General features: G+C 46.5%; 3 protein-coding genes across 4 annotated transcripts; 1 reads left to right on the forward strand and 2 right to left on the reverse strand.

The window, feature by feature from the left end:
• Nucleotides 1–702: 702 nt before the first annotated feature.
• prrg1 (proline rich Gla (G-carboxyglutamic acid) 1) lies at nt 703–6,051 on the reverse strand. Of its 2 annotated transcripts, none has more exons than XM_026158982.1 (4): nt 5,860–6,051; nt 5,213–5,253; nt 4,339–4,499; nt 703–2,805 (listed from the first exon to the last, which is right to left on the reverse strand). In XM_026158982.1, exons 2-4 carry the CDS (start codon nt 5,220–5,222, stop codon nt 2,344–2,346), a joined length of 633 nt encoding a protein of 210 aa, XP_026014767.1. In that variant the 5' UTR covers nt 5,223–5,253; nt 5,860–6,051; the 3' UTR covers nt 703–2,343. The 2 variants fall into 2 exon arrangements, with proteins under 2 accessions (XP_026014767.1, XP_026014768.1); XM_026158983.1 differs by lacking the exon at nt 5,860–6,051 and adding an exon at nt 5,333–5,853.
• Nucleotides 6,052–11,251: 5,200 nt separating this feature from the next.
• tmem47 (transmembrane protein 47) lies at nt 11,252–17,035 on the forward strand. Its single transcript, XM_026159963.1, has 3 exons — nt 11,252–11,750; nt 15,621–15,761; nt 15,856–17,035. The coding sequence occupies exons 1-3, from the start codon at nt 11,525–11,527 to the stop codon at nt 16,032–16,034; spliced, it is 546 nt and encodes a 181-aa protein (XP_026015748.1). The 5' UTR covers nt 11,252–11,524; the 3' UTR covers nt 16,035–17,035.
• A 964-nt stretch (nt 17,036–17,999) lies between these two features.
• On the reverse strand, nt 18,000–24,137 carry tab3 (TGF-beta activated kinase 1 (MAP3K7) binding protein 3). The gene is made up of 7 exons (XM_026159665.1): nt 23,877–24,137; nt 23,037–23,208; nt 21,612–22,881; nt 20,969–21,129; nt 20,366–20,459; nt 20,160–20,243; nt 18,000–18,848 (listed from the first exon to the last, which is right to left on the reverse strand). The coding sequence occupies exons 2-7, from the start codon at nt 23,136–23,138 to the stop codon at nt 18,709–18,711; spliced, it is 1,851 nt and encodes a 616-aa protein (XP_026015450.1). The 5' UTR covers nt 23,139–23,208; nt 23,877–24,137; the 3' UTR covers nt 18,000–18,708.
• Between the last annotated feature and the right edge of the window lie 253 nt (nt 24,138–24,390).

Consider the following 24,390-nt stretch of genomic DNA (forward strand, 5'->3'; position numbering starts at 1 on the left):
GGTAAACGGACCCTGAATAATGTCAAACTCAGTTCATGAGCTTGGTGCCATTGCTTACTGCAAGACCAAATAATGTGACTTAATGGGCGACCTCCTTTTCAGGTCAGCTGCACTTCCGTTGTGCTCCTTTAAACGTGTGTGTTTTGTTCTATGACCAGCTAAATGTGGCTCGCTCTGCTCAAAGCTGTTAAAGCCGTCCTCTGCTCGCTTTCAACAAACACCTGAAAAGGACAAACTGAGCCACTGTGTCAGCTCTGCCATCTAACGTTAATAGAAGCTGGTTTCAATGTCCACAATGACTGTTTCTGCCACAAAATGAATAAATGGATATTCGCCACTCTCTGCTGAGGCCCATTCACTTTGTGCTGGTCTTTGATTTGTGGTTAATGAATCACTTTATGGTTTGTTTGAACAGCAGTAAACGATCTCTGACCCACAGAGGACGAATGTGAGTCACAGGCCAGGTGGAAACAACAATCTGTCTTATCTACAGTTTCTTCTGTTCCTTTAAAATAAAGTGAAGCTCACACTGGATACATCTGTATCCTTGGTAAGAATCTCACTTTGTGAGCGCCTGGAAAACCACCAGGCGATGAATAATTTGTCCCTTTGTGAGTGATGATGGTAACAGTGCGGGGGGGCAACAAGTGCTCACCCAAACAAACTGAACATGTTCTCGAGACGCTGAAAGATTCATGCAGCGAGTTTTAAATATTTTATTACAAATTAATTCAAGCTTTTGCACAAGTGAAAGATTTATAACAAGCTCCTTACTTTTAGTGTTATGTAACGTGTTTTTCCTCGATAAGGCTTTGTAAAAACAGGGTTCGGTTAAGTAACAGTACAACAAGTGGCCGAACCAAAATTGCTACCTCTACCAGCACGAGTCAGCTCAGTGTCGCAGCGAGTGCTGAGGCTCAAAGGTCACGCTGCAAACGTTCAGTGCTCTGCTGCGTGACAGTGATCAGCATTAGTGACGACATATTTGGCTTTAGAGTGTATGCAGCAGCAGCAGCGTTTCATATAGACCGAGCACTCTGAGGATTACAACATCATTGTTACTGCTGAGTGACACAGCAAACGTGAAACAGACTGTCCTACTTTCCATGAAACAGCTCATTCTGAGCTTCGCCCCTCCATTATTCACAACCGACTGTACTACGGTTACATCAGCACCGGTGCAGTCACTGGCCTTTAAGCTTTAAAAAATGCCTCCCCGTAATGTTTGCACACAGATACACAGTTACATAGATACATTACTCATGCTAAACATAGACTTTATCCACGGTGACTGTAAATACAGAAGCTTCCCTGACAACCCGTCTCTGCTGCTTTCTGCCCCACATTTATGTGCAAGTCAGTAACTGTAGCACAGCTGCAGCTTCACATCCAGGAGGTCCGTTTGGGAAGGAGGGCGTTCCACAGTTAAAGCAGCTGTCAGAGGCCCCACTAGTGTTCATGGGCCAGTGAGTCCTGACCATTAAATCAAATTAGACAGTACGGAGACACCTCTAACCTCACGAGGACAGCATGAACTACAGGCGTTACCGAAATATAAGCAGGGAATGACGCATAACTGCCCTCCTTCTCTTAACCCTTTGTGTTTACTAAAGATGGACCAATGCTTTGGTTTGGCGTGTCACCTCATGGTTTAAGGCATATTAACTGAGTCATTTCTGTAACTGGGAGACACCTGCTGCTGCCTATCTTGGCCAGGTTTCCCTTGAAAAAGAGGTTTTTAATCTCAGTGGGATCTTCCTGGTTAAATAAAAAAATATATTATGCCTTGACATCTGTTTACAGGTAAAACCCTCATTGGAGCCACATGCAGGCTCCCGGCCCACCACGAGAGACCGGCTGGTGAATAATGTCCTTTCTCAAAAGTCTGCATTATGTTCACTTATGATCGAGTCACACACGGCAAATGTACAACCACAAACTTGTGGATGAAGTATTTTGACAAGGACGTATTCAAAGATGAAAAACAAATGATGTGACGCCGCCCACTCGGGTCTCAAACTGGCATCAGTCGGTACCGAGCGCCACTAAAGCATTGGTCTCACACCTGTGATACAAACCCTGTTTGTGAATCTGTAGCTGTGACACAGCGTGAGGAGAAGCAGCAGCGTGGTATTGCACCATCACTCGTTCCTTCAACGGTTAGTGCAACTTCTGTTCCAGCACTGATGATTGCATTAGTCCACTGACCAAACAGTTATTAGTGTTTCTGTCGTGTGTGTTGGATTGCAGGGGGGGGCTGGTGAAACCACAGCAGTAGCACTGCTAAACAATAAGTCTTAGTGTGTGTTAGGGCTTTTGTTAGGCTGCTGGTTAAAAACACGTTCACTTCCCTTGGCCCCCACTGACACTAACAGAACTGCTGTTGACTATGTCCTCATACTGTGGGGGCGGCTCAGTCTCTATTTGGACGTCCGTGTGGCCCACAGCCTCTTCGTAAGATGGCGGCGGGTCGCCGGCGCTTCCGCGCCCTGACGTAAACTCTGAGCCTGGATACGCTGGGCTGCTGTGGATGCTGAGTTCTGATTGGTCACCGTGGTATTCCCTCCCCCAGTGGTCCATAGAGACCACTGACAAGACGTTGTTGTGATGCGAGAGTCCCATGCTGGGGCTGCGCTGTGAGCGTTTGCGGGAGTGGCAGCGCCACACAGTGATTGCGACGCCGGCGATGATGACCACGACCAGCAGCAGCGGCACAATCAGGTAGAGCGAGTGGATCCCGCCCACCGCCGCCTCCGGGCCTCCAGGCGGACTGCTTTCACGCACATATTCTTCCCAGAACTGCCTCTGCACACAGAACATCCACACTGTCAATAAAACAGCCCAAACGTGCACCCCCCCCCCCCCCCCCCACTGCAAGCGCTTTTTATCCACATTACTGCAACGCAAGGAAACCGACAACAGCACCCAAACAAACAAAAAGAGACCACGTGAGCGCACACATGACCTAGCTCCAGCCTCCACACAATGCTGCACTGGGCTGTTCTTCCTGCTGATCGCAATCACTTTCTGACAAACACCCTCGTTCCGCTCTCGGCACAGGATTTCACTGCTGGACACATGAACGCCACAAAATATCACTTGTAGTTAGAGCGGCTGGCGTGGGTTACTCTCCACCGGTGATGCTGACCTGTGGGATTTAGCTGCAGTGGAAGCCATGTTTTCATGTTTCAAGTTTCCCAAGTGCTTTTAAAAAGGGCGAGCAGTTTCAATTATCCAAACATCCTAGTTTTTTGGATGATCATGTTATTTTACTACCAGGGTCAAAATGATTAGCTCCCCAATGCTAACACGTGTCTTCTTCAGTGAATCTCCCAAGATCCTCCAGACTTGATCACCTTGGCCTAGATCTTCAGGCCCCCCACAGACTGGCACTGGTGTCAGGGCTCCGTGCAGACCAGCTGTTCTTCACCAGGCATGTTTTGGGTTGTTGTCGTGTTGGAAGACATTAGGACCCATGATCGCCCCATGATCGGAAGGTCGGCGGTTCGAATCCACTTAACGGCTACCCTGAGGTACCCCTGAGCAAGGTACCGTCCCTACACACTGCTCCCCGGGCGCCTGCTTAGTGGGCTGCCCACTGCTTCACTGAGTGAATGGGTCAAATGCAGAGAAAAAACAAGTAATTTCCCCATGGGGATCAATAAAGTATCCATTATTATTATTATTATTTCCTTCTTTCTTCGCGATTCCTTCCATCCTGAGACTCTCTGTTTAAAGTGGGCTGAAGCATTCCCACGGCATAATAGTCCCACCCCCGTGTTTCACTGTGGAGCCAGCGCTCTTTGGTTGTACACCTCTCACTTCTCTCTCCAAACATAAGCATCGTCTCTGCTTTCTACTCTGGAAACTCTGTATGCTTTCTCAACTGATAGCTCAGACCCTCGCTGAAGTTTTTATACTGAGTGAAAATAGGAAAATAACCTTCAGTTTTATCCTGATTCTAGAAGCTCTGAGCATTACCAAGTTAAATCACATCATTTCCCAGCAGTGCTTTGTGCGGTGGCACGATAAAAAGGTCTATTTTTCCAGAAGGGCGAATAATACTGACCCCGGTCAAACTAATCTGAAACAGTTCTGTTATTGTGCACAAACATGCTCTGTTGAAGAAGCACCCGGGAAAGACTTTAAATTTCATAGGTGGGCTAATAATTTTGTCCTCATCTATAAGAATCAGGAAAACTTTAAGCTGTTTATTTCCAGCACTCCACAAATGTGCCCCAATGGGAAATGATTTCCTGTTAAAGAAAAACGACGCGTGGTTCATGTTGGAGTTCTGATGTGCACTGTGTGATGCGACACGCCTCCTCATCCTCTCACCGTCTTCTCTTCGTTCTCAAAAGCTTCCCGGGCCTCCTCATAGGTGCAGGTCTCCTCCCGACACTCCCTCTGGATGTTACCCTGCTTTATTTCCTCCAGAAAAAAGTTGGCCCTGCGCAGCCTCCGCAGGACCGAGTGGGCCGCTTCTGCTGGCAGGAACACTGAAACGAGTGGAGGAGGGAGGAAGCAAAGACAGGAGCGAGTAGGGGAAAGAAAAAAATGCATTAATCAACAAGCAGAGACAGGAAAGGAATGAAGATGACAGGAAAGTGAGGGCGAGTCAGCAAGCAGAACAGCATGGGGGAGGAATTTAGACAGCATTGAAAGGGCGGCAAAAAGGAAAGAGATGCTGGGAAAAGAATAATGAGGAAAATGGGGAGAGGAGCGAGGTGGGGACTGAAACAAAGGCAGCCGAGCCGAGCGCTGGTCAGTGCCCACATTTCTACATAAAGACAAAAGCTCCTTTGATTTAGGCATCCGTCCCTCTGCCAAATAAAAGAAACTGGAAGAACGGACTTGAAGAGACAAGGTGGCTCTCTGTTTCTCACACCCAGAATATAAACATAAACTCCCCCAAGGAAACAGTCAGATGCCACAACATGCCCAAATTAACAAGTAACGGCTGTCTGACTCATAACTTCGGGAATGGGATCAGCAAAAGGCTTAAAAGCAGAAAAAAGGACAAAGAGCAAAATCCAAACAGGAATTTCCCCCCGGACAGAATGGGAATTGTTACTGTGTCAACAAGGGGGGGCACTGCAGTGGTTTAGTAGCATGGACAATGAGGAAAATCAACACAATGGAACAGGAAAAACAAGCGAGAGTAGGAAAAAGAGGAATCCGTGTTTCCGTCTCTGCTTGTGGGTAAACTTACCACTCCCCATGATTCCCGCGGGTCTGTTTGGGGGGGTTTATCTGCAGAAAAGCAAACAGGCATTAAGCTTCAGTTTGAACCTGCTGATGGAGTAAGATGACAGTTAACAAGAACTTCCACCTCAGCAGCTACACCCTTCCTTTGGTCCTACTTAAAGACGAGCAGCACGGTTTCCAAGCTCCTTCTCAGACACCACATCTCTGCTGTTCTCACACAGACCGACGTTTTCTAACAGGGACACGGTAAAGGGCGTCGTTACGCCATGACCACGAGACATCCGTGGCTGAAGTGACAGCGACCAATGGCGGCTGCCGTCCAGCGCTCCGCACGGATCCAAAAATAGATGACCATCAGCACAATCATCCATCACAAAGCGCCTCCGCCCCAAACAGCCACCGGGGACACGGCGCTGTGCTAACGGTCTCTATCGGGTTAGGTTAGCTTCGGTGGTGTGTGGCTGAGCGGGTTAGTGTCCTGGCAGGTCGATTAGTGGGCTCACGGAGCCTTCACCTTTAAATTCAATCTGGCCATCAACACAGGATCCAAACAAAGACTTCCCGGGAGAGAGTCCCGCCAAACGCTACGGGCTTCACTGCTTCTCGAAACCGCGTGTTGCTGCAAACACAACGCCTATCGCTGCGACTTACCTTTTTTCGTCCCCAAATATGCGCATTAGCGACCGTTCGTCTCCTCCGCTGCCCGAAAGATTTGTTGTACAAACTGCGCAGGCGCACAAGGTCTGTTTGGTATCGCGGCTTCACGAACTGCCCCGAGTTAAAGAGACACACCGCCGTTAGCACGAAGAATAGCAGGTAAATGTGGAAAAAATAACTAAAGATACATAAATGTAACCAATAATCTAATTATGCAAGTTAGTTCACAAATAGGCCACCCAATAAAAATCAAAGGTCATCGATGAAAGGCGGCAGTTCTTGCTTTCTCCATCCTCCGCAAGGTTAATTAAACGAAGCTAAAATCGTATGTGACAAAAAAACATAAAGAATAATGAAAAATAATGAAACTATTTTGTGAACTTGGAAAACTAGCTCAAATAAAATAAAAGAAAATAAAGAGGAAATATTCGTAGTTTTAGGTAAAACATTTAAATCTTATATCTAACATTTTTCACGTTTCTGATAAGGCTTTGATTGACATGTTTATTGAGAGTTTGGACGTCTAAGACTGAGTCAGCTGCTTAGATCTTTCCGCACGACAATAAAAAGACTGAAACTAACGAAAACCAAACCTACATGCCTTCAAATCACAGACGCTAAAATGAAACTAAGCAGAACAAAAAGTGAAAGAAAATATTTAAATAGAATAAATCGAACCCTTGCTATTGTAACCGTGTGTTCTTGCGTGCCTGACAAAGAAAGGTAAAGGAAAGAAAGACGTCCAAGTCATTAACTTACTCGCTCCAGCTCCTGCAGCCAAATACAAACAGGGGGGGTTAGCTCAGCCCATCACAACTTCCAAGCTAGCCAGAATTATATATTCAGCGTTAACGGCGCCTACAACACATTTGTGGCACACACATACTACACATTTATCTAACAAAAACAGGCACAATGATGACAATAAATGAACTAAAATAACAATCAGAAACATCAGGGTGGCTAAATATACGTTATATGTGTGTTGTACAGTGTTAGGAAAGCAATGACGCCAACCGCTCCCACAGGAGAATTGTAGAGGCCAAAGGGGTACACTGTATTTCAAACCCAGTGGGAGTTTCCCCCCAAAGAGGGACAAAGGACCCCCTGATGGTCCTCTTTGGGGGGAAACTAACACTGGGTTTAAATCTGGGACTCTCCACCAGTTAGAACTGAAGAAGCTTCTCGGATGAGAGGTGAAACGTCTTCAAGCAACTTAAAGAAGTCCAGACGCTTTTCTTTCCAAGCTCCTTAGACTACGATGACCTGGATCACTGAGAACCTTCACAGAGACCTTCTGTTTGGTTTGAGATTTTGGGACGTTAATATTTGCCAAGCTGAGACAAATTTCACTTCAAATCTCAGATAGTGAGGATGATTCTAAAATGCAGATCCAGAAAACCATCCTCTTTCACACACCTAGTCAGTTTTGAAGATTAACAATGGCTAACACTGAGCAGTGCTGATTTTCTAACTCTGGAAAATAACTCAAAATGTTAGAAATATTCCAGTGTTAGAAAATCAGCACTGCTCAGTGTTAGCCATTGTTAATCTTCAAAACTGACTAGGTTACTTTTAAACATATAACACTGTCAACAGTGTTAATTTAACACTCAGAGGTGTGGACCCATATAGACACTCTCCAGTGTTAATTTAACACTGGAGATTTTGCTGTGCAGCGACGTTAGTATTAAAGAATATATTTATCTCTAGCGTTTGCCTGACATTTCATTTTTTGCTCACGTCACCACATTTTCCAATTCCTCGTGGCAGAGGAAGATACAGTTGTTCATTTCACTTTGTTTCCACATGGTTTCCCTCGTGCTCAGTGTTCTGTGTCAGTCATCAGTTCAATCTAAGCATTGATATTTTGTGCCTTAGACGTGCAATCAAATATGCAACTCCGAGCAGTATATTAACACTGATGAGTTATGATGTCGTGTGGTGTGTGTGTGTGTGTGTGTGTCTTACCAAAGTGTAGGTCAAATGTTCCTGCCGGCAAAGTCTTTCAACATCATTACTGATGAAAACAGATTGTAATCAGGAGAGGCTGGATGGGTAAATACACACACACACACACACACACACACACACACACACACACACACACACACACACACACACACACACACACACACACACACACACACACACACACACACACACAGTACAGTACAGACCTGCATATAATATCAATGTACTGGTTCATGAAACTTCAAACGTTGTGTTTTATTTTCAGTTTCCTTTCATGCTAACTGCGGTCTACAACCTAAAACTAACAAGGACTCCAACACAGATGCTGATGGTGCATTTCTAATTAAATGTAGCTATGAAGTTAATTTACTCGTCTACGTCTCTCTCAGGGTGCATTTGTGATCAATATGAATTAATTCCAAGATTCGTCCCTGGGGACAAAAATCACTGAGTTCAATTAGAAAGAACACGAGCAGCCTTCTAACCGTAGCTCTGAGTCTGTGTGAGACAGAATAAAGGTTTGTCTCACAGAGTGTTTAAAGTGATACAGTCGGTGTCTGCGCTGTGATCCACAACCTCGCACTGCTCAAAGCACTCTTGATGATGTCATTGTGTGGAGACGTCCTTAAAGTAGTTTTATCAGCACAGCAGCTCCACCTACCAGCTTCTCTGTTTGGGAAGGGCAGCCAATCAGAACAAAGCTGGCCTAAAGGGAGGATGCTCTTAAAGCCAAAGTGAATGAACAAAAGCCGAGCCCTCATCTTCCACTTCTGGTGACTGCAGAAGATTTGCTGTGGGGTTCACCGTAGCAGATCATCTGCCTCCATCTCACCCTGTCTCTAGTATCCTATACCGTCACACCAACCTTCTGCATGTCCTCCTTCACTACATCCACAAACCTTCTCTGAGGTCTTCCTCTTTTCCTCTTTCCTGGTAGCTTCATCTTCAACATATTTTGTCCAATATATCCACGACCCTTTCTCTACACATGTCCAAACCCTCTCTGCCTTACCTAAGTACACCTCTTCAGCTGCTTGTTAATGCAAATATCCAATGAATTAATCCCATGGGAGCAACATACAGGCATGTAGACATAGAAACGAAAACCTCCTAAAGTTCAAACTGAGCATAAGAATGAGGAAGAACAGAGGATTTAAGTGACTTTGAGCATGACATGGTTGTTGGTGCCAGACGGTCTGCTGGGATTTTTCCCACATAGCAATATCTGGCATTTACAGAGAATGGTCTGTACACGTCACGCGGCTGCAACTGTGTGATGCTATCATGTATGAACCAAAAGCTGCGGGGAATATTTCCAGCATCTTGTTGAATCTATGCCACAAACAATTAAGACTGATTTGAAGGCAAAAAGGGGTCAAACCCAGTACCACCAAGGTGTACCTAATAAAGTGTCCAGTGAGTTTATATTGAATGGTTATATAATGCAATTTGAACAATGATTTCATATAACATAGAGATCACAGACAGCATCTCAGGAATATTCAGCTATGCTTTTTGGACTTCCTGTATCCTACAATAAAACACACCTACTGTCACACTCACACTATGACATGTATTTAGGCATCCAGTGAAAACTGATGATAAATTGTACACAATACTTTAAATTTGTAAAATAACACACAGTTAAAGAATAAAAATTAGTTAATTATTAGCTCAGATTCTTGCACTAACATGCTGCCTTATGGATGCATTGGGCATCCATTGTTGCAAGAATGTAAACTTTCAGAAATTACTTCTTGGCCTATAATCCGTCAAACATATGTCAAACATGCCTCTCGGGAATAACATCAATGCCTTTTGAGCCAGAAAGAACATTCCTATCACCAGGTAGAAGCTGCAGTCAGTTTTTGGAAAAGTGACTTAAGGGAGTGAAAAACTTAACAAAACAACATCGGAAGGCTGCGTCATTAAAAGGTTTTAAGTTGGGGCTTTTATTTGTAAGGTAAAGACCCTACAATGATAAAGAGAAAAGAGAGAAAACTGCACCCAATCAGATGAGCCCCTATGAGCACGCACTTTGGTGACAGTGCGAAGGAAAAACTCCCTTTTAACCGGAAGAAACGTCCAGCACAAGCAGGCTCAGGGCTGTGACGGGTCCCTGGTGAGGGGAGGGAGACAGGACAAAAGACAAGGTGTCGAACAAAGCCAGGGATTAATAACAAAATACAGAGGGGTGTATAAACACACAGGGCGGGGAGAAAAAACACTCATAGCATCATGGGAAGCCTCCAGCAGCCTAGGCCTTCTGCAGAATAACTGAGGGAGAATTCAGGGTCACCTGATGCAGCCCTAAATATATGCTTCATGAAAAATGTTTTTTTAAGCCTAAGAGGGTGTCTGGTGCCCAAATCCAAACTGGGCTAAAGCTTAAGTCTCCCATTCTACTTTTAAATATCCTGGAACCACAAGTAAGCCAACAGTCTGAGAACAAAGCGCTCTACTGGGGTGATAAAGCGCTATAAGGAGGTGTGTGTGGTGGACCCAGGTGCGAACACAGGTGAGGAGACGGGAGTGAACTTAAACTGAAAGCGAGCCTTTATTTGGGCTGATATAGAGGGGAGTAGACAAAACATAACAGGGACAGAGAGGCAACTAACCAGAAACCTAAACTGGAAAAACACTAACACGACTGAAAGGGAAAACTATGATCACTGTGAACAGAATGCTGTGCAGATGCATGGAAACTGTGAACCAAATGGCGTGACGAAACAGACATGAACATGACCTGCACGGAACCTCATCGTGCGGCTGCATGAAAAACAACATAAACCAAATGGCAAACACGAACTGCACAGAATCCTGAAAAACACTTAACTTGACCAGAGGGAAGGTACACAGACTAAATACCCACAGGGGTGATCAGGGGAACACATGAGGAAGAACAGCTGCCACACATGAACCTAATGACAGGACAGGGGCACTAAATGCAATGAGCAAGAACACCAGAGCCTTTCAAAATAAAACAGGAAATATGGAGACAGACATGACACGAACTTGACAACAAGGACCACACAGACATGAAACATGACAGGTAGACAGTACAGGGGGAGATGCCAGAAACAACTAAGACACAAAGGACTAAACTGCAACTTAGAAATTAACTAGATGAGCTAAACTAGAAACCAAATTAATACAAAAGATACATAAAAACTCAAACACTGGGTCACACGACCCAGTACCGTGACATTAAGGTCTGTAACATAAGTACACACAGATTTAACTGATCTCAAATCAAGAGCAGGACCACAACAGCTGGGAGCCCCCAAATATCTGAATATGGAAACATAAATCTGTCTGGTTATCAGTGAGAGCATTAGAACACACACACACACACACACACACACACACACACACACACACACACACACACACACACACACACACACACACACACACACCCTGGCACTAGGACCCAGCAGGTGCAGCCCCGTTATTTTAGAGCTCCGTGGCACGGTTCCGTCGGCAGAGCGCCGGATCCACAGCACACACCGCGGCAGCGTCCTCTGGGCTCAGGACGCAGAGTGAGCGGAGGCTCGCCACCACACTGTGCGCGTTCAAGAGGGAACAACCGCAAGTTATTACTGGTTCAAGGTTGGCGATTTCCCGCATTTGTTTCATTGTTTTTTGCTACTATTTGTTATTTAATGAGTAAGATACTTTAGACATGGCTTCATCCGTGAGCGGCACAGAGGAGGTGCGGGTGACGGCGTTGACGCCCCTGAAGTTGGTGGGACTTGTGTGCGTCTTTCTCGCTCTCTGCCTGGATGTCGGTGCCATGTTGAGCCCGGCGTGGGTCACCGCGGATGATCAGTACTCCCTGTCCTTGTGGGCGTCTTGCTGGAAGCCCGTCAGCTCCGAGGATTGGTCCTGCAACAGCACGCTGGCCACGGGTGAGAAAGACGCTCATGTGCCCGCACAGACACGCTTAACACTGGCGGCTGCTGGCGTGACGTGCCACCATGTTGGCTGAAAGTTTTAAACCAGTTGGGTGTTGTAGTTTTAAGGGATGCTTCACCTTCGAAATCGCAGGGTTGTGGGCGCAGACAGACACCTACATTCATATTCAAATGAAGTGCGATGCACAGCTCTCAGGGATAACAAAGGGTCCCCGCGGAGAGTGCGCTGCTGAACCAATCTGTTCTGTGGGTGAGAATTATAAAACATCACCCCAGAGAGTGCTAGATGTTAATTACTTTATAATTAGCTATTGCCTGTTTAATTTAAAGTGCCGACATTTTCTGCATGAAATAGGATCTAGAACGGTGTGTTGCGCACTGCTGTCCAATTGGGAAATAATCGAGTACAGGAAAAAGTGAAGTCTCACAAGTCTGATGAATAAGACGCGTTGGTTTCTTTCTAGGCCGTTTGACTCTTTTTTGCTTAAAGCGTTTGCTCAGTGCGCCACAGAATGATGTGGGAATGTTGCCTCGCCAGGAGCGGTCCAGCTGGGGTTTCATTTGGCCTTTTGTTGCGATCAAAATGAGCCTTTGTGTGGGTTTCTTCACCGGCCAAGGAGCAGGGGCAGCTCAGAGCAGAGAACTCCCCCGAGATCCAGATGCCTGCAGATTAGTAACCAGGGAAACAAGCTGAAACACTCCAGAAATTTTCTCTATTAGGGAAAAAAAAATATTTATGGAGTCCCCTCACTTAGCTTTTTTTTCTAGAAGCATTTCATATTTCCATCATAGCTACTAATCCACCGAGAGAAAGGAAGAGAGAAGCTGGCTGAACTCTCAGAAAATTGATCCTATCGCTAGTTGAGTGTTTGTAGCGCTGTGCAAAATATCTACTGCATATGTAAAGCAGTGCAACAGCCCTTTATGACATTTCTAACGCACTGGCAGGCTTTCAAGCCACAGTTTGTAGATGACGATCCATCTTGCAACACAATAAAAGCAAAAAAATGTCGAAACTGATCGCACAGAGAAGGTTTGTCATTTTAATTTTCTTGTAAATGTGCCTAAAGCTTACACGGGTTTATCCTGCTGTATCCCTGAGCAGACTGTCTAACATTTCCTGTCTGTGTTTCTGCTGTCTCTGAGCGGCTCCTGCGTGCTGACTGGTGAATTGCATTTTTGTTAGTCTGACAAAATGTTTTCTTTCTGTCTGAGATGAGTAACTGCGGGCCACTCTGGCCCCATTCCTCCTCTGTCAGCGCAGACAAAGTGCACTTTGGTGCCATATAAAGACACGTAGTCTCCGTGTCAGCTCCCAGCAGCAGCAGCATACCACAGTAAATGCACACAGTGAACTTCCCATTTCCTCAGGCTCGTGCTTGGCTAGGGCTTATTGATTTGAATCCCAGTAATCAGTTTCTAACCACCCCCTCCCCTCATCAACCCGCGATATTTCCTTGGTGTCATGCTTCGGGCATTAAATAGATCCTGTTAGTCTGAAACAGCAGCTCAGATGTTTTGAACTTGTTCTGCACAAAGTTCTCTTTAAACCGTAATAATGTGCTGTAAGGTAGACATCAAGTATGGCCTCATTACGTGCTCTAGTGTTTGTGCAGATGCATATAGGTTATCCTGTCTGCGTGTTTCTCTCTCAGACAGACACGCACACACATGTAGTCAGGAGCTGCCGGTGGTCAAGTATAAATGCTACAGACTCCACATAGAGCCAGGAATGCAGCAGCAGCAGTGTGTTCATGCCAGGGTGGTGCGAGATCAGGATATCAATGTGGAGCCAGAGTGTGAGCACGTCCAGCTCAGTGAGATGCAGTGATGGCGAAGCGTATTAATAATGTAATATGTTAGCTATCCCATTCTGGGGGCCTGCTTCCTCTTTACGGGAGGTCACAGAACTGTGCAGGCCACATACCGGCTCTGTGGGACAGAGCCTCAGCTCAGCGACACAGAGGACACGAACCTGGAGCCTCCGATTGAAGATGGTGCTTCTTCAAACAGGCCTTCATCCTGCTGCCTTGAGAGAGTGAGGCTGAGATTGTGTGACAGTGCGAGAGAGAGAGACACTCGAGGCACTTCTGTGACACAGATCTTCCACAGTTGTCTGAGACAAAGCAACTGAATCGGGGGCCTTGAAGGATTTATTTGCTTAACACTTCAGCAGTTCCTGACATCCGTACAGAGGACCATAATTAATGCTCAGATTGGATCTTGTGTACTGTATCTCCTTTTCCATCTGTTATCGTGCGGGGCTCAGATTAATAGTTTGGCACTTCCTGCTCGTCAAAGCCTTTAAGCACCCTAACTCTGGCTGTGTCTCTCGCACAGCGAACAGGATCCGTTCCAATTCTGAGATGAGATGACTTTCTGCATCCTGCTGTTTTCATGATAAAGTTGCGCGCCGGCTGGGCTGCGGGCACCAAAATGACCCAGGAAAGATACAGTATCTCAACAGCGATGGGTCTGTGACAGCTGCGGGTCAAGTCAGTGTAACCCTCCCTCTTTGCTGAGAGGCAGCAGCAGCGAGGGGGTCGCTGTGGTTGTGAAAGCAGGGAGGCTGAAGGAAAAGTGGTGCTCTGCTTTTTGTGGGCTCGCTCCAGCATCCTGTGGTGACAGGACCCATTTTTTAAACTCTAAATCCTGAGCCATATTTGGTCAGAAGTGGTTGATGTTTGTTTATATTTGAGCGGCTTGGCCCCTCCAATAAAATTTCCCTCCAACAAGAGTGGGAACTGTATTTTAAGCAGCTTATGTTCCGTCACTTTCTTCTGCTGTTTTAATGATTTTCTGCCTCAGCAGAGAGGAAGTATTCTCAGCCATGCTTAATCTTTTTTTATTTCCCAGACTCCGTAATAAACAATACCTCGTACACGTACTAAAAACAGACTAAATAAACTTTAGTCAGTCACTGTAAACTTTTCCACACTCTGTAATACTGAGCCGCGTATACAGAGCCCAATCCCCTTTATGCTTTGATGTTTACCTTTTTCCACCCACCGTACTTTAAATGATTTCCTCCTGTGTAATCAAATGCTTCATCATAATATCCTCCTCCTGTTTCCGCAAGTAAACAGTAAAGCAATGAAAGAGACCCCTAATCTCTAAACAATAACGTATATTGTCTCTCAACAGTCAGTTGGTGTCCCGTGGCTAATTTAGACTAAGAAAAACTGTTTTCTCAAGAAAAAGGCAAGGCATCTAAAAAAGAAGAAGAAGCCTACGATCGTATTTTTCTGCCTTTCACAGCTGCGTCTGTTTGGGGCAGACAACTATTTCCACTCAAGTGTGGATGGGATGCTGAGGATGCTGCTGAGCAGTCATCAGCCGACAGGGATATACTCATTGTCAGAGTCACCTTTCTGTTCCATTGGGATCCATTACTGGACTGTTGGAAATGTGCACGTGTAACCAGGCGCGTGTTCGTGCCAGAAAAAGGCCTGTGCTCAGTTTGAGGGTTTGCATTCCTCATCTGCACCCCGCCAACGGGTCCCCGGTGGCTCAGAAATGTTCCGAGCCATCGCCGCCATCGCTCAGCCTCCGAACCACAAATAGTTTGTGTTTACACTGTGGCAATTCACCACCAGTGTTATTTACTTTTGAGGGACTGAGTATTGCACTGTTACTGTGGCTAACCACTGCAGCCTGTGACCTATTCTGCTGCCTCTGTCTTCTTCCCTTTATCCGTCCTCATCTTGTCTCTCCGCTTCCCCCCTCCTGTCAGCAGCGCCGACACGGCTCTCCAGAGTAACCTTTTTTTAGCTACCTGTGTCACTCTCTGTTTCAGTGTGATTTCACGGTTTTCCTCCCTCCCCCTCTCCCTCCTTTCTGCCCCTGTGTTTGTGCTCGTCTCAGACTGGCAGATCGCCACCCTGGCTCTGCTGTTGGGGGGAGCAGCCCTCACGCTGCTCGCCTTCCTCGTGGCGCTGTTCTCCCTGTGCTTTGGCTCCAGGAGTCGCTGCTACAAGCCTGTGGCCGTCATGCTTTTCTCTGCAGGTATGTAAAGAAAATACATTTTCATCGAATGTGCACAGGAAGACCCCAACTTTAATGATGCATCTTGTGTCTGAACTGTCTGTTTTTCTTGCAGTTGTGCTCCAAGTGTGCAGCTTGGTTCTCTTCCCCATCAAGTTCATAGAGACGGTCAGTCTGAGGATCTACCATGAATTTAACTGGGGCTACGGCCTGGCATGGGGATCCACCATCTTCTCTTTCGGAGGCGCCCTCCTCTACTGCCTCAACCCCAAAAACTATGAAGACTACTACTGAAAAGACAAGAGGAGAAACCTGGGACCTCACCCAGCTAGTGTCCACATTAGTAATAGCACCTCTGTTACACATCGCACAACCAGACCAGAAATAGGAAAAAAAATGCTCATTAAAAATTTCAGGACTGGAAAGGAGCTCTTGTATTTGATACTGTGAACTTGTCTGAAATGCTGTCCTTGCTCATTGGACTGAAGCCCTGAGGTCTCTTAGGAGGGTTGGCAGCGAATCCAGTCATATAAAGAAGCGAGGCACTTTCATTTGGGAGCGAATGCCACCGGTCAGATAATCCTGCGTCCCCTTTAAGTGTAACTCCAGTAGGTCTTAGTTCTGGACACAAGGTGTGTTGTGAACAGATGGATTCGCTGGCCCCATACCCGGAGGAATTGATGGACTAATTAGCCAATCAGAGAAGAGAAGGAGATGTAGAGAGGAAGACATTCTTTTGAAGTGATATCCTGAGGATGACAAACTGAGGAGGCACACCTAAAGAATGCAACATGCCACATTTCCCCAGAGACGCAACAATAACTGGAGGCTGGCCAAGCTTTCTTCTGCTGCCAGCAGACTTTAATATATCGGAGAAAGCATGTCACGGAGCTCCCTGGACTCACTGCATTTGTCCTGTCCTGCTTGTGTCTATTATAACTGGGTCAATAAACAAACAGAAGCTACCTAAGACAGCTAACACCTTCCAAACGGGTGGAAGTAACACAATCCTAGTTAATGACTCACGAGTGTCTTCTACACAAAACCTGATTTACAAGATGCGATCAAGAAGTTCTGAGAACAAAACTATAAAAAAAATCCAAAGCATTGCCTGAATTTAATTTGGTCATCTAACGTTCAAAGTTACCTTTTACCCGCGACACGCCCACAAAGCTTCCAGCACAGCTGTTATTTTTAGATCGCTCCCTGGAATTCCAAGTATCCATGACCACAGACTGCAAACATTAGCTTCTGTTTTCTTCCTGTTAAAAGGGAGTTTTTCCTTCCCACTGTTGCCAAAGTGCTGCTCATAGGGGGTCATATGATTGTTGGGTTTTTCTCTGTATCTATGAAGCGCCTTGAGGCGACTTATGTTGTGATTTGGCGCTATATAAATAAAATTGAATTGAATTGTTTGAACCTGAGCCCTCCGTAGGGAGGACAGTCGCTGGTTTAAGATGTCCAGCTACAGGAGTCGAGCTGAAGAGGTTCCTCAGCATTTCCCAGGATAAACTGGAGGAGGTGGCTGGGCTGTGGAGGTCTGGGCATCCTTGCTTAGGCTGCTGCCCGGCCCCGGATCATAGCTTTTACACTATGGAAGATCCAGCATCAGTGTCAGAGGGCGATCTAAAAGTAGCGGCCGATCGTGAGATCACCTGAAGTCTTGGCTTTAGTAAACCTGCTGTGAGAACCTTTCAAATACCCCCAGTCATACCTTCTTTTTCAGGAAACTGCATCATAAATAAAATAATAAAGCTTGTTAGTTACAAGCACAGCAGTAGGAAGGTAGAGGGCAAATGACCACGTCTGCTGAGCGAGTGTGCATGATCATACCACCCAGCATGTGCTCACAGACCTACCCGTGTGATGCCTCCTTATCTTCCCTCTCAGTAGGAAATGAAACGCTCTCAACAGGCACCATTAAAAATACATCTGCTTCCCTAGACTGTAGCTGAAAAAGGCAACAGACTCGGTTTTAGCGTCTGAGCGAAGGTGCACGCCAGAGTGAGACGTGCTGTGTACGAGTGAAACGAGGACCGCGAGGTAGACGACCTACGGCGGCGTGCTGTGGTAACGGGCGTCTTCTTAAAGCTCCTTTATAGCGTTCATGAACTCCCTCCTGCAACATCAAAGTAAATGAATGTGTGCATGCATTTACAATTCCCACTGGTCTGATAAACACAATAAACATGTAGTAGAAAATAAATCAATCGTGCGTGTTTCATTTGGGAAGGAGAGAAACTCTGCACCTGCGCAGGATCAAGTCACATAGAATCAGCTCTTTTATTAAGTACAGCAAGTTGAGGCATTTGCACAGGAAATCAACATCTGTTGAACACATAATACAGGGTGGTAATAATATGCATAAAAGTACCAGGAACATACTCGTATGCAAGTGTCTTTAGTGTTCTTTCAGTGAGCTCTCATACAGAGCCAGATACAGTGTAAAGTCTACATTTCGCATTAGTCACAACTTATATACTCATTGCTTTCATTGTTCCACTGTCAGAATGGGGGAGCTGGAGGTCCTGGATAAAACAAGTGTCTCCATTTGTACTTCGGGAATGGGCACAGTGTAAACAGGGCAGTCATTAGTTCTGCATGGAATGGTCGCCAGGTAAACCACAGCTCCTCCTCCTCAATCCTTAAAGCGCTCTGACATCTCTGAAGCCTGCTGCGCCCGCCGTCTGAGCCGCAGTATGCTCTTACATGTCTGCCGCCGGAAGCTCCAGCCCTCCGTGGTCATTATCCATCAAAGAAAACAAAGGTCAAAGTGCACAGGAGTAGGGGACCAGAGCAGGACGAGAGGGATAAGTGGCTCTTCCTCAGCAGGTAGGAGGGGACGTATACTGATTGATGGGATGAGACCTCTACACAGATTCTGCAGACTGTAGAGGGGCGGGGCTTATAGTATCCAGGGATTTGCAAGGGATGAGGCAGGAGTGGAGATACAGCACAGTGCGTAAGCTCAGGTGTAGCGTGGCATCTCGCACTGTTCACAGCGGTTTAGTGCAGGGTGGTTGAGGAAGGTGCAGCTTTCACAGTTCCACTGGGCGCCTTCAAAGTCCTCGTCCGTCTGGGGCACCCGCTTCGAGGCCTGTGTCCCTTCTGACAAAAAGAAAGAAGCTCATTCACGTGGTAAAACATGCGCATCAGTAATGAAAGGCTGCAACTCAGAGCTGCATTAAAACGAATGCAGGTAATCATTCAAATGGTAAAAATGGTAAATGGCCTGTATTTGTATAGCGCTTTTCTAGTCCCTAAGGACCCCAAAGCGCTTTACACATCCAGTCATCCACCCATTCACACACTGGTGATGGCAGCTACATTGTAGCCACAGCCACCCTGGGGCGCACTGACAGAGGCGAGGCTGCCGGACACTGGCGCCACCGGGCCCTCTGACCACCACCAGTAGGCAACGGGTGAAGTGTCTCGCCCAAGGACACAACGACCGAGACTGCCCAAGCCGGGGCTCGAACCGGCAACTGTCCGATTACAAGGCGAACTCCCAACTCTTGAGCCACGATCGCCCAAGGGTGAAACCTGACAGAAACATGCATTTACTAAACCGCAGAGCGAATCTTACATCTCTGTCCGAGGTCCTGCTACACTCAGCAGCTGAGCAACAGGTGCATCGTCTGGCCCTGAAGGTTTTTCTCTACATCAGATATTATGATGCTAGATGAACTGCTTCTCATACAGCACCTTCCTACTCTACTCCTTTTGTCTACGCTAAACTATCATTTTATCGAATGTGAGTGAAGCAGCTCTGGGATCAGTATCTGCTATCAAACTGGAGAAGCTAAGAAACCACCAACTTTCCAATTAGTGGATGTCCTGCACTACAGCCAGTTCTACTTTTCGGTGGGTAGTGTGGGAAGTGCCGCATGTTTGTTTTGGCCAACTTTAACTCCAGATGCTCGAAAGGGTTTCAGTGAGGCGATCGTGTAAGCTGTGGGGCCACCACAGCACCTTAGAAAAGCTACACAGCATTTTAATTTCACAACAGTGAAATCAGATTTTTATCCACTAAAGTTCAGTTGAGTCTGATATAATGTCGACACGTTGCCTAGCAACTAACTAACCTAAACTGACCTGATTTTAACGTTTATCTTCCTAAAATCCTTTTTTATAAAAGACTTTTGTTTTAATCTTAAGGCAACAAAAACTCGTTTATAGTTGAATTACACACCTATCGCATCATGATGCTGCCGAGCAACCACATGTTTAAACGGACACATTTTTATGCATCTGCAGCACTTTATAAAAAGCTCTGTGTCATTTAATTTCACAGCTGTCAGCATGAACAGACCAAACAGTAAGAATTAAGACCAAAGTGAGACAAAGATCTGAATGAAGCCTCAAATCTGCACCTTGGTAAAATATTAAAATGTCTCTGACTTCTGCAGAAGTGCTTACCTTTCTTTCCAGATGTGGGTGGCACCACAGGACCAGGCTGAATATTGTCATAAAAGTTGTTCATTGCTTTGGGGTCAAACTTCCCTGCAGAGATCAGACAGAAAGCTTTAGTTTGTTTTAAAGAGAGCCTGTTTCAGCCAGAACTGTCAGAGACACTTCAAAGCTTTGTGTGGGAATGCATTTGTGTGCGAGTGATGCGTACATACCTCTAGACTGCAGTAGATCTGTTTCCTTCAGTGTACAGTCAATATCAATTTGAAGCTGTCGGTTCTGACTGCGTAGTCGGGTCATCTCCTCAGGCTGCAGACAGTAAGCACACGAGCCGGTCTGATTAGCCCACTCCCACACTCGCACTCCACTTTCATATGTATTAGCAGTGAAATCAAACCAGTCTTAACACCAGCTTGACCGTCTCAGTGATTTTCTAATACTCCTTAAATATGGTGTTTTTACAGGCAACATATCACCACAAAGTGGTGGCAATATACCTTAACACCACAAAAAGCCATTCACTGCAGGTGTTGGACCGGTGAGGCGTGTGCAGCGGGTGAGATTAGATAATACTGCACAAACAGGACAAACATGCACAGACAAGTCCTTCAGCACATCAACGAAAATGAAGTCAAGTGAAAACTCTGCAAGGTAAGCAGCAGCCACGAAGGTCTTGGGAGAATAATCAAGCAGTTCCCAGTGAATAAAATAATAATCAATAAAATCAGTGATCATTTCACAGCTTGCCTTTATAGCTTTGGTCAGCGAAGCAGCACACAAAGACTGACATGTAAGACAAGCACACGTTCAGGCCTTACTCGGGGGATAAGACTGGTGGAGTTGACTCGTCGGAAGCGTCTTTGAAGGGCATCGTATTCCATGTTGTTGACGTCACCCTTCAGCTGCTCGAGTTTCTGCTGCTCCAGCCGCAGCTCCTTCATCAGACGCTCCATCCTCGCCCGCTGGTGGAGCAGGAGAGCTGAAGGGAAACGCACCAAACACAAAAAGGCTTTTTTTAAAAAGAAAAGAAAAGCTGCAATGCTCTGCTGCGACTCCAATCTGCTATAAGCCTGAAAGTGGTGCAGGTAGAGGGCGTGGGGAAGACTACAATCACATGAGAGCAGTGTCATGTGTACTTAACACGTGCAAAAGACCAACATGCAGCCTTAAATTAAAAAAAGAAAAGAAAAAGGCTGACAATCACCTTTTCTCATCACAACACGCAGACAACCAAACATACTTAAAGATGACAATCAAGCACAAAGCAGTAAAAAAATATCACAAGGCTGAAGGTGCAGCTGCAACCACACTGTCCAAACAATGAGCAGCAGAAGTTGTCACGCTGCTTAATAAACCCATGACAGGCGAGATCTTAAGTATTGCAAAGCATAACATACATAAAATGATATGAATATTGAAATATAAGATTTTGATGGACAAACCAAAACAAGAAGCCCTTACCTTGCGTGTAGGCATAGTCATCAGAGCCCGAGCTGGAACGTCTGGGCATTGGCTGAAACTGACTGGTGATAGTCCCCGGTAGAGCGGAGATGGGCAGGATGGGTGCAGGGGCGGCGTTGTGCGCCCCTTGGTCTACTATGTTGAGAATAGGCTCGGCTTCAGTGACGGGTGGTGAGCTCGGGGGCCTCTGAGCCTGGCCTCCTGGGGACACTTTGATTTTGAACGTATAGGCTGACTGCCCCGGTTGAGGGGACGAGGCGGGCCGAGGTCTTCCCTGCATGTACACCCCAGGGTGGTACGACTGCGGACCTGCACTCATTGCAATGCCCCTCGAAGGGGAGCTGGGCGAAGAACTGGTAGACATGTAAAGTTGTCCCTGGGGGTGAGGAGTGTGCACAGGTGAATTGCTGCGAGGCCGCGGACCCTCCAGAGTAATCTCTATCTGGTTCTTAAGGAGGTTCTTTGTTTGGTACGGCCTGTAAACAGGAGGCTGTTGCTGGGGCGGCTGCTGGTGATGGTAGGGCATGCTGGGAAGAGTTGGGGAGCTAATAGGGAGGAAGACATACTGCTGGTGCTGGGGCTGGTGCTGGGGTTGCAGCTGGGGTTGCAGCTGGGGTTGCGGTTGGGGCTGCGCCTGGACCTGATGCTGTGGGGAGCTGTAAGGTGAGCCGTATGTGGGAGTGCTGTAAGGGGACTGCTGATGTTGATAGACAGGTGCACCTGAGGAGGACCAGGGTGCTGGCTGCGGGCTTTGAGATGGCGAGGGTCGAATGTACAGGCTTGGGTTGGTGTTGTTTGCGTAGTGTCCAGGAGGGATCTGCAGAGCTTGTGGGACGTTGGGTATGCTTTGCGAAAGAGTGACTGTTATAGGGTTCATGGTGTAATGTGAAACAGAAGAGTATGTGGGAGACATGCCTGGCATTGTGGGTGGAGGGGTGGGAGTACTGGCCGAGCGGCTCTGATCATTCATGAAAAAAGGATTGTATCCAGGGGAAGGAGCCATGGCGGCAGGAGCTGACAGCGGTTCGGGGTAGTTGGGTCGCTGCGGATCGATGTGACTGTCACTGGTGCTGTGCACTAGGGAGCGCCCTACTCCTCCTGCTCCTCCATTTGATTTGCTTGCATCTGAACCTGGGTAGCCCAAGCTAATGTGTAGCATGTGATTTCGGTTCAGCCGCCCCTCCTCTGGACTGGGATGGAAATCACCATACAGGTATCTGTTACTCTCCTGAGCCAGCAGATGGCAGCAGAGATCCAGGTTATTGTTGTTCTGAGGCAGAAAGGAGTGTGATTAATAGGTATCATGTTCTGATCATAAATATCTTCTGCAATGTTTTTACGATGCAAGAATTAGTGCAAACACATGATGCACTAATACATATATTATAACAAGTCTCAATCCAAATAGCAGCTTTCAATATGTACCTGCAGAAGGCACTGTGACACTACCCCCTCTGGGATCTCTGGGAAACGCTGCTTGAGGTCCTGCAGGATGTGGTAGTCGAGCTGAGAGCCTCCCTGCGCCATCCTGAGCCAAAACAGAGAGTCAACGAGCCCAGAGCTGCAAATGTCGAAATAACCGATCTCGTCTCATCCCCTGATGACAAACAAAGCAAACAAATAATTGAACGTGGAAATTCCTGCAATGATCCCATCAGGACGGTCGGCCTGCCAAATGACAGTCACACACCCTATGTGTCAGCAGTAATCTTAACGCACGTATCAATTAAACAGTCACTGTGCGGCATGTCATGTTGCTTATTTAACCGAATACAGTTAATCCGTGAATGGAAGACACAGACGAAACGAAAACATGGATTATTGTGCCATTTATTCCCATTAGCACACGCGTGCTAAGTAAGGAGGTGGCTGTCAGTCTGTTGTTTGTTTGCCATACTGTTGCACCAAGCAACGACGACATACCAATGCTAGCTAGCAGGCTAGTTATCAGCATCAATTAGCCTCCGTACATCACTCACATAAACAACCGCACCTGTGCACCCTAAAAGACAATCCTGCCACTCCTGGAAGACGCTCCGATGTCACCTGTCACTAACGCAGCGTCATAAACCCCTAAACCAACAATGCGTTTAAACCAGGCTAACTTAATTCAACAGCCTGTCAGCTAAATATGCTAATGCTAACCCTAGCTCGGTCCGGCTGGCTGGTCAGCTGCTGTCACAAGCCCGGGTGTTGATGGATTAGCTAGCTAACTATGCTAAAGCCAGCCAACGTTAGCCACTAAAACGGCTCCATGGCTCTTACCACACGTTAAGAGTCCCCTTCATGTCTCGGGCTGTAGCGGAGTCCCGAGGGATAGCTGTGATACTTCTGAAAAGGTGCGCCGACGTTTCCCGGTTCTTTGTTTGGGCTAAATAACTTATGCTTTTGCATTCCAGCGTCAGGCCCGTGCCGCTGAAGTGCAGAAGTACTAACAGATCAGCCCGTCTATCGCGATAATGTCAGATTTTCCCGGACCAGGAAGTTGTTTATTCGACGTGATGGGCGCTGTCAATAGTGCGCATGTGTGGAGCGTGCGCGCTAAACTGCTTTCAGTATTTTGTCTCGGCACAGGGGCACAAATGCTTGTGAATAACAATGTATTTCCTGTAAATACTGAGCCAGTCCCCCCCGACACACACACACACACACACACACACACACACACACACACACACACACACACACACACACACACATACATTTTCATACAGATATATAAATAGATTCTATCTTTTTATTTTTATTTTTTGCATATTTGTCACACTCGGGCAAATAA

Source organism: Astatotilapia calliptera, chromosome 23 (genome assembly GCF_900246225.1).
Source record: "Astatotilapia calliptera chromosome 23, fAstCal1.2, whole genome shotgun sequence".
Classification (NCBI taxonomy): Eukaryota; Metazoa; Chordata; class Actinopteri; order Cichliformes; family Cichlidae; genus Astatotilapia; species Astatotilapia calliptera.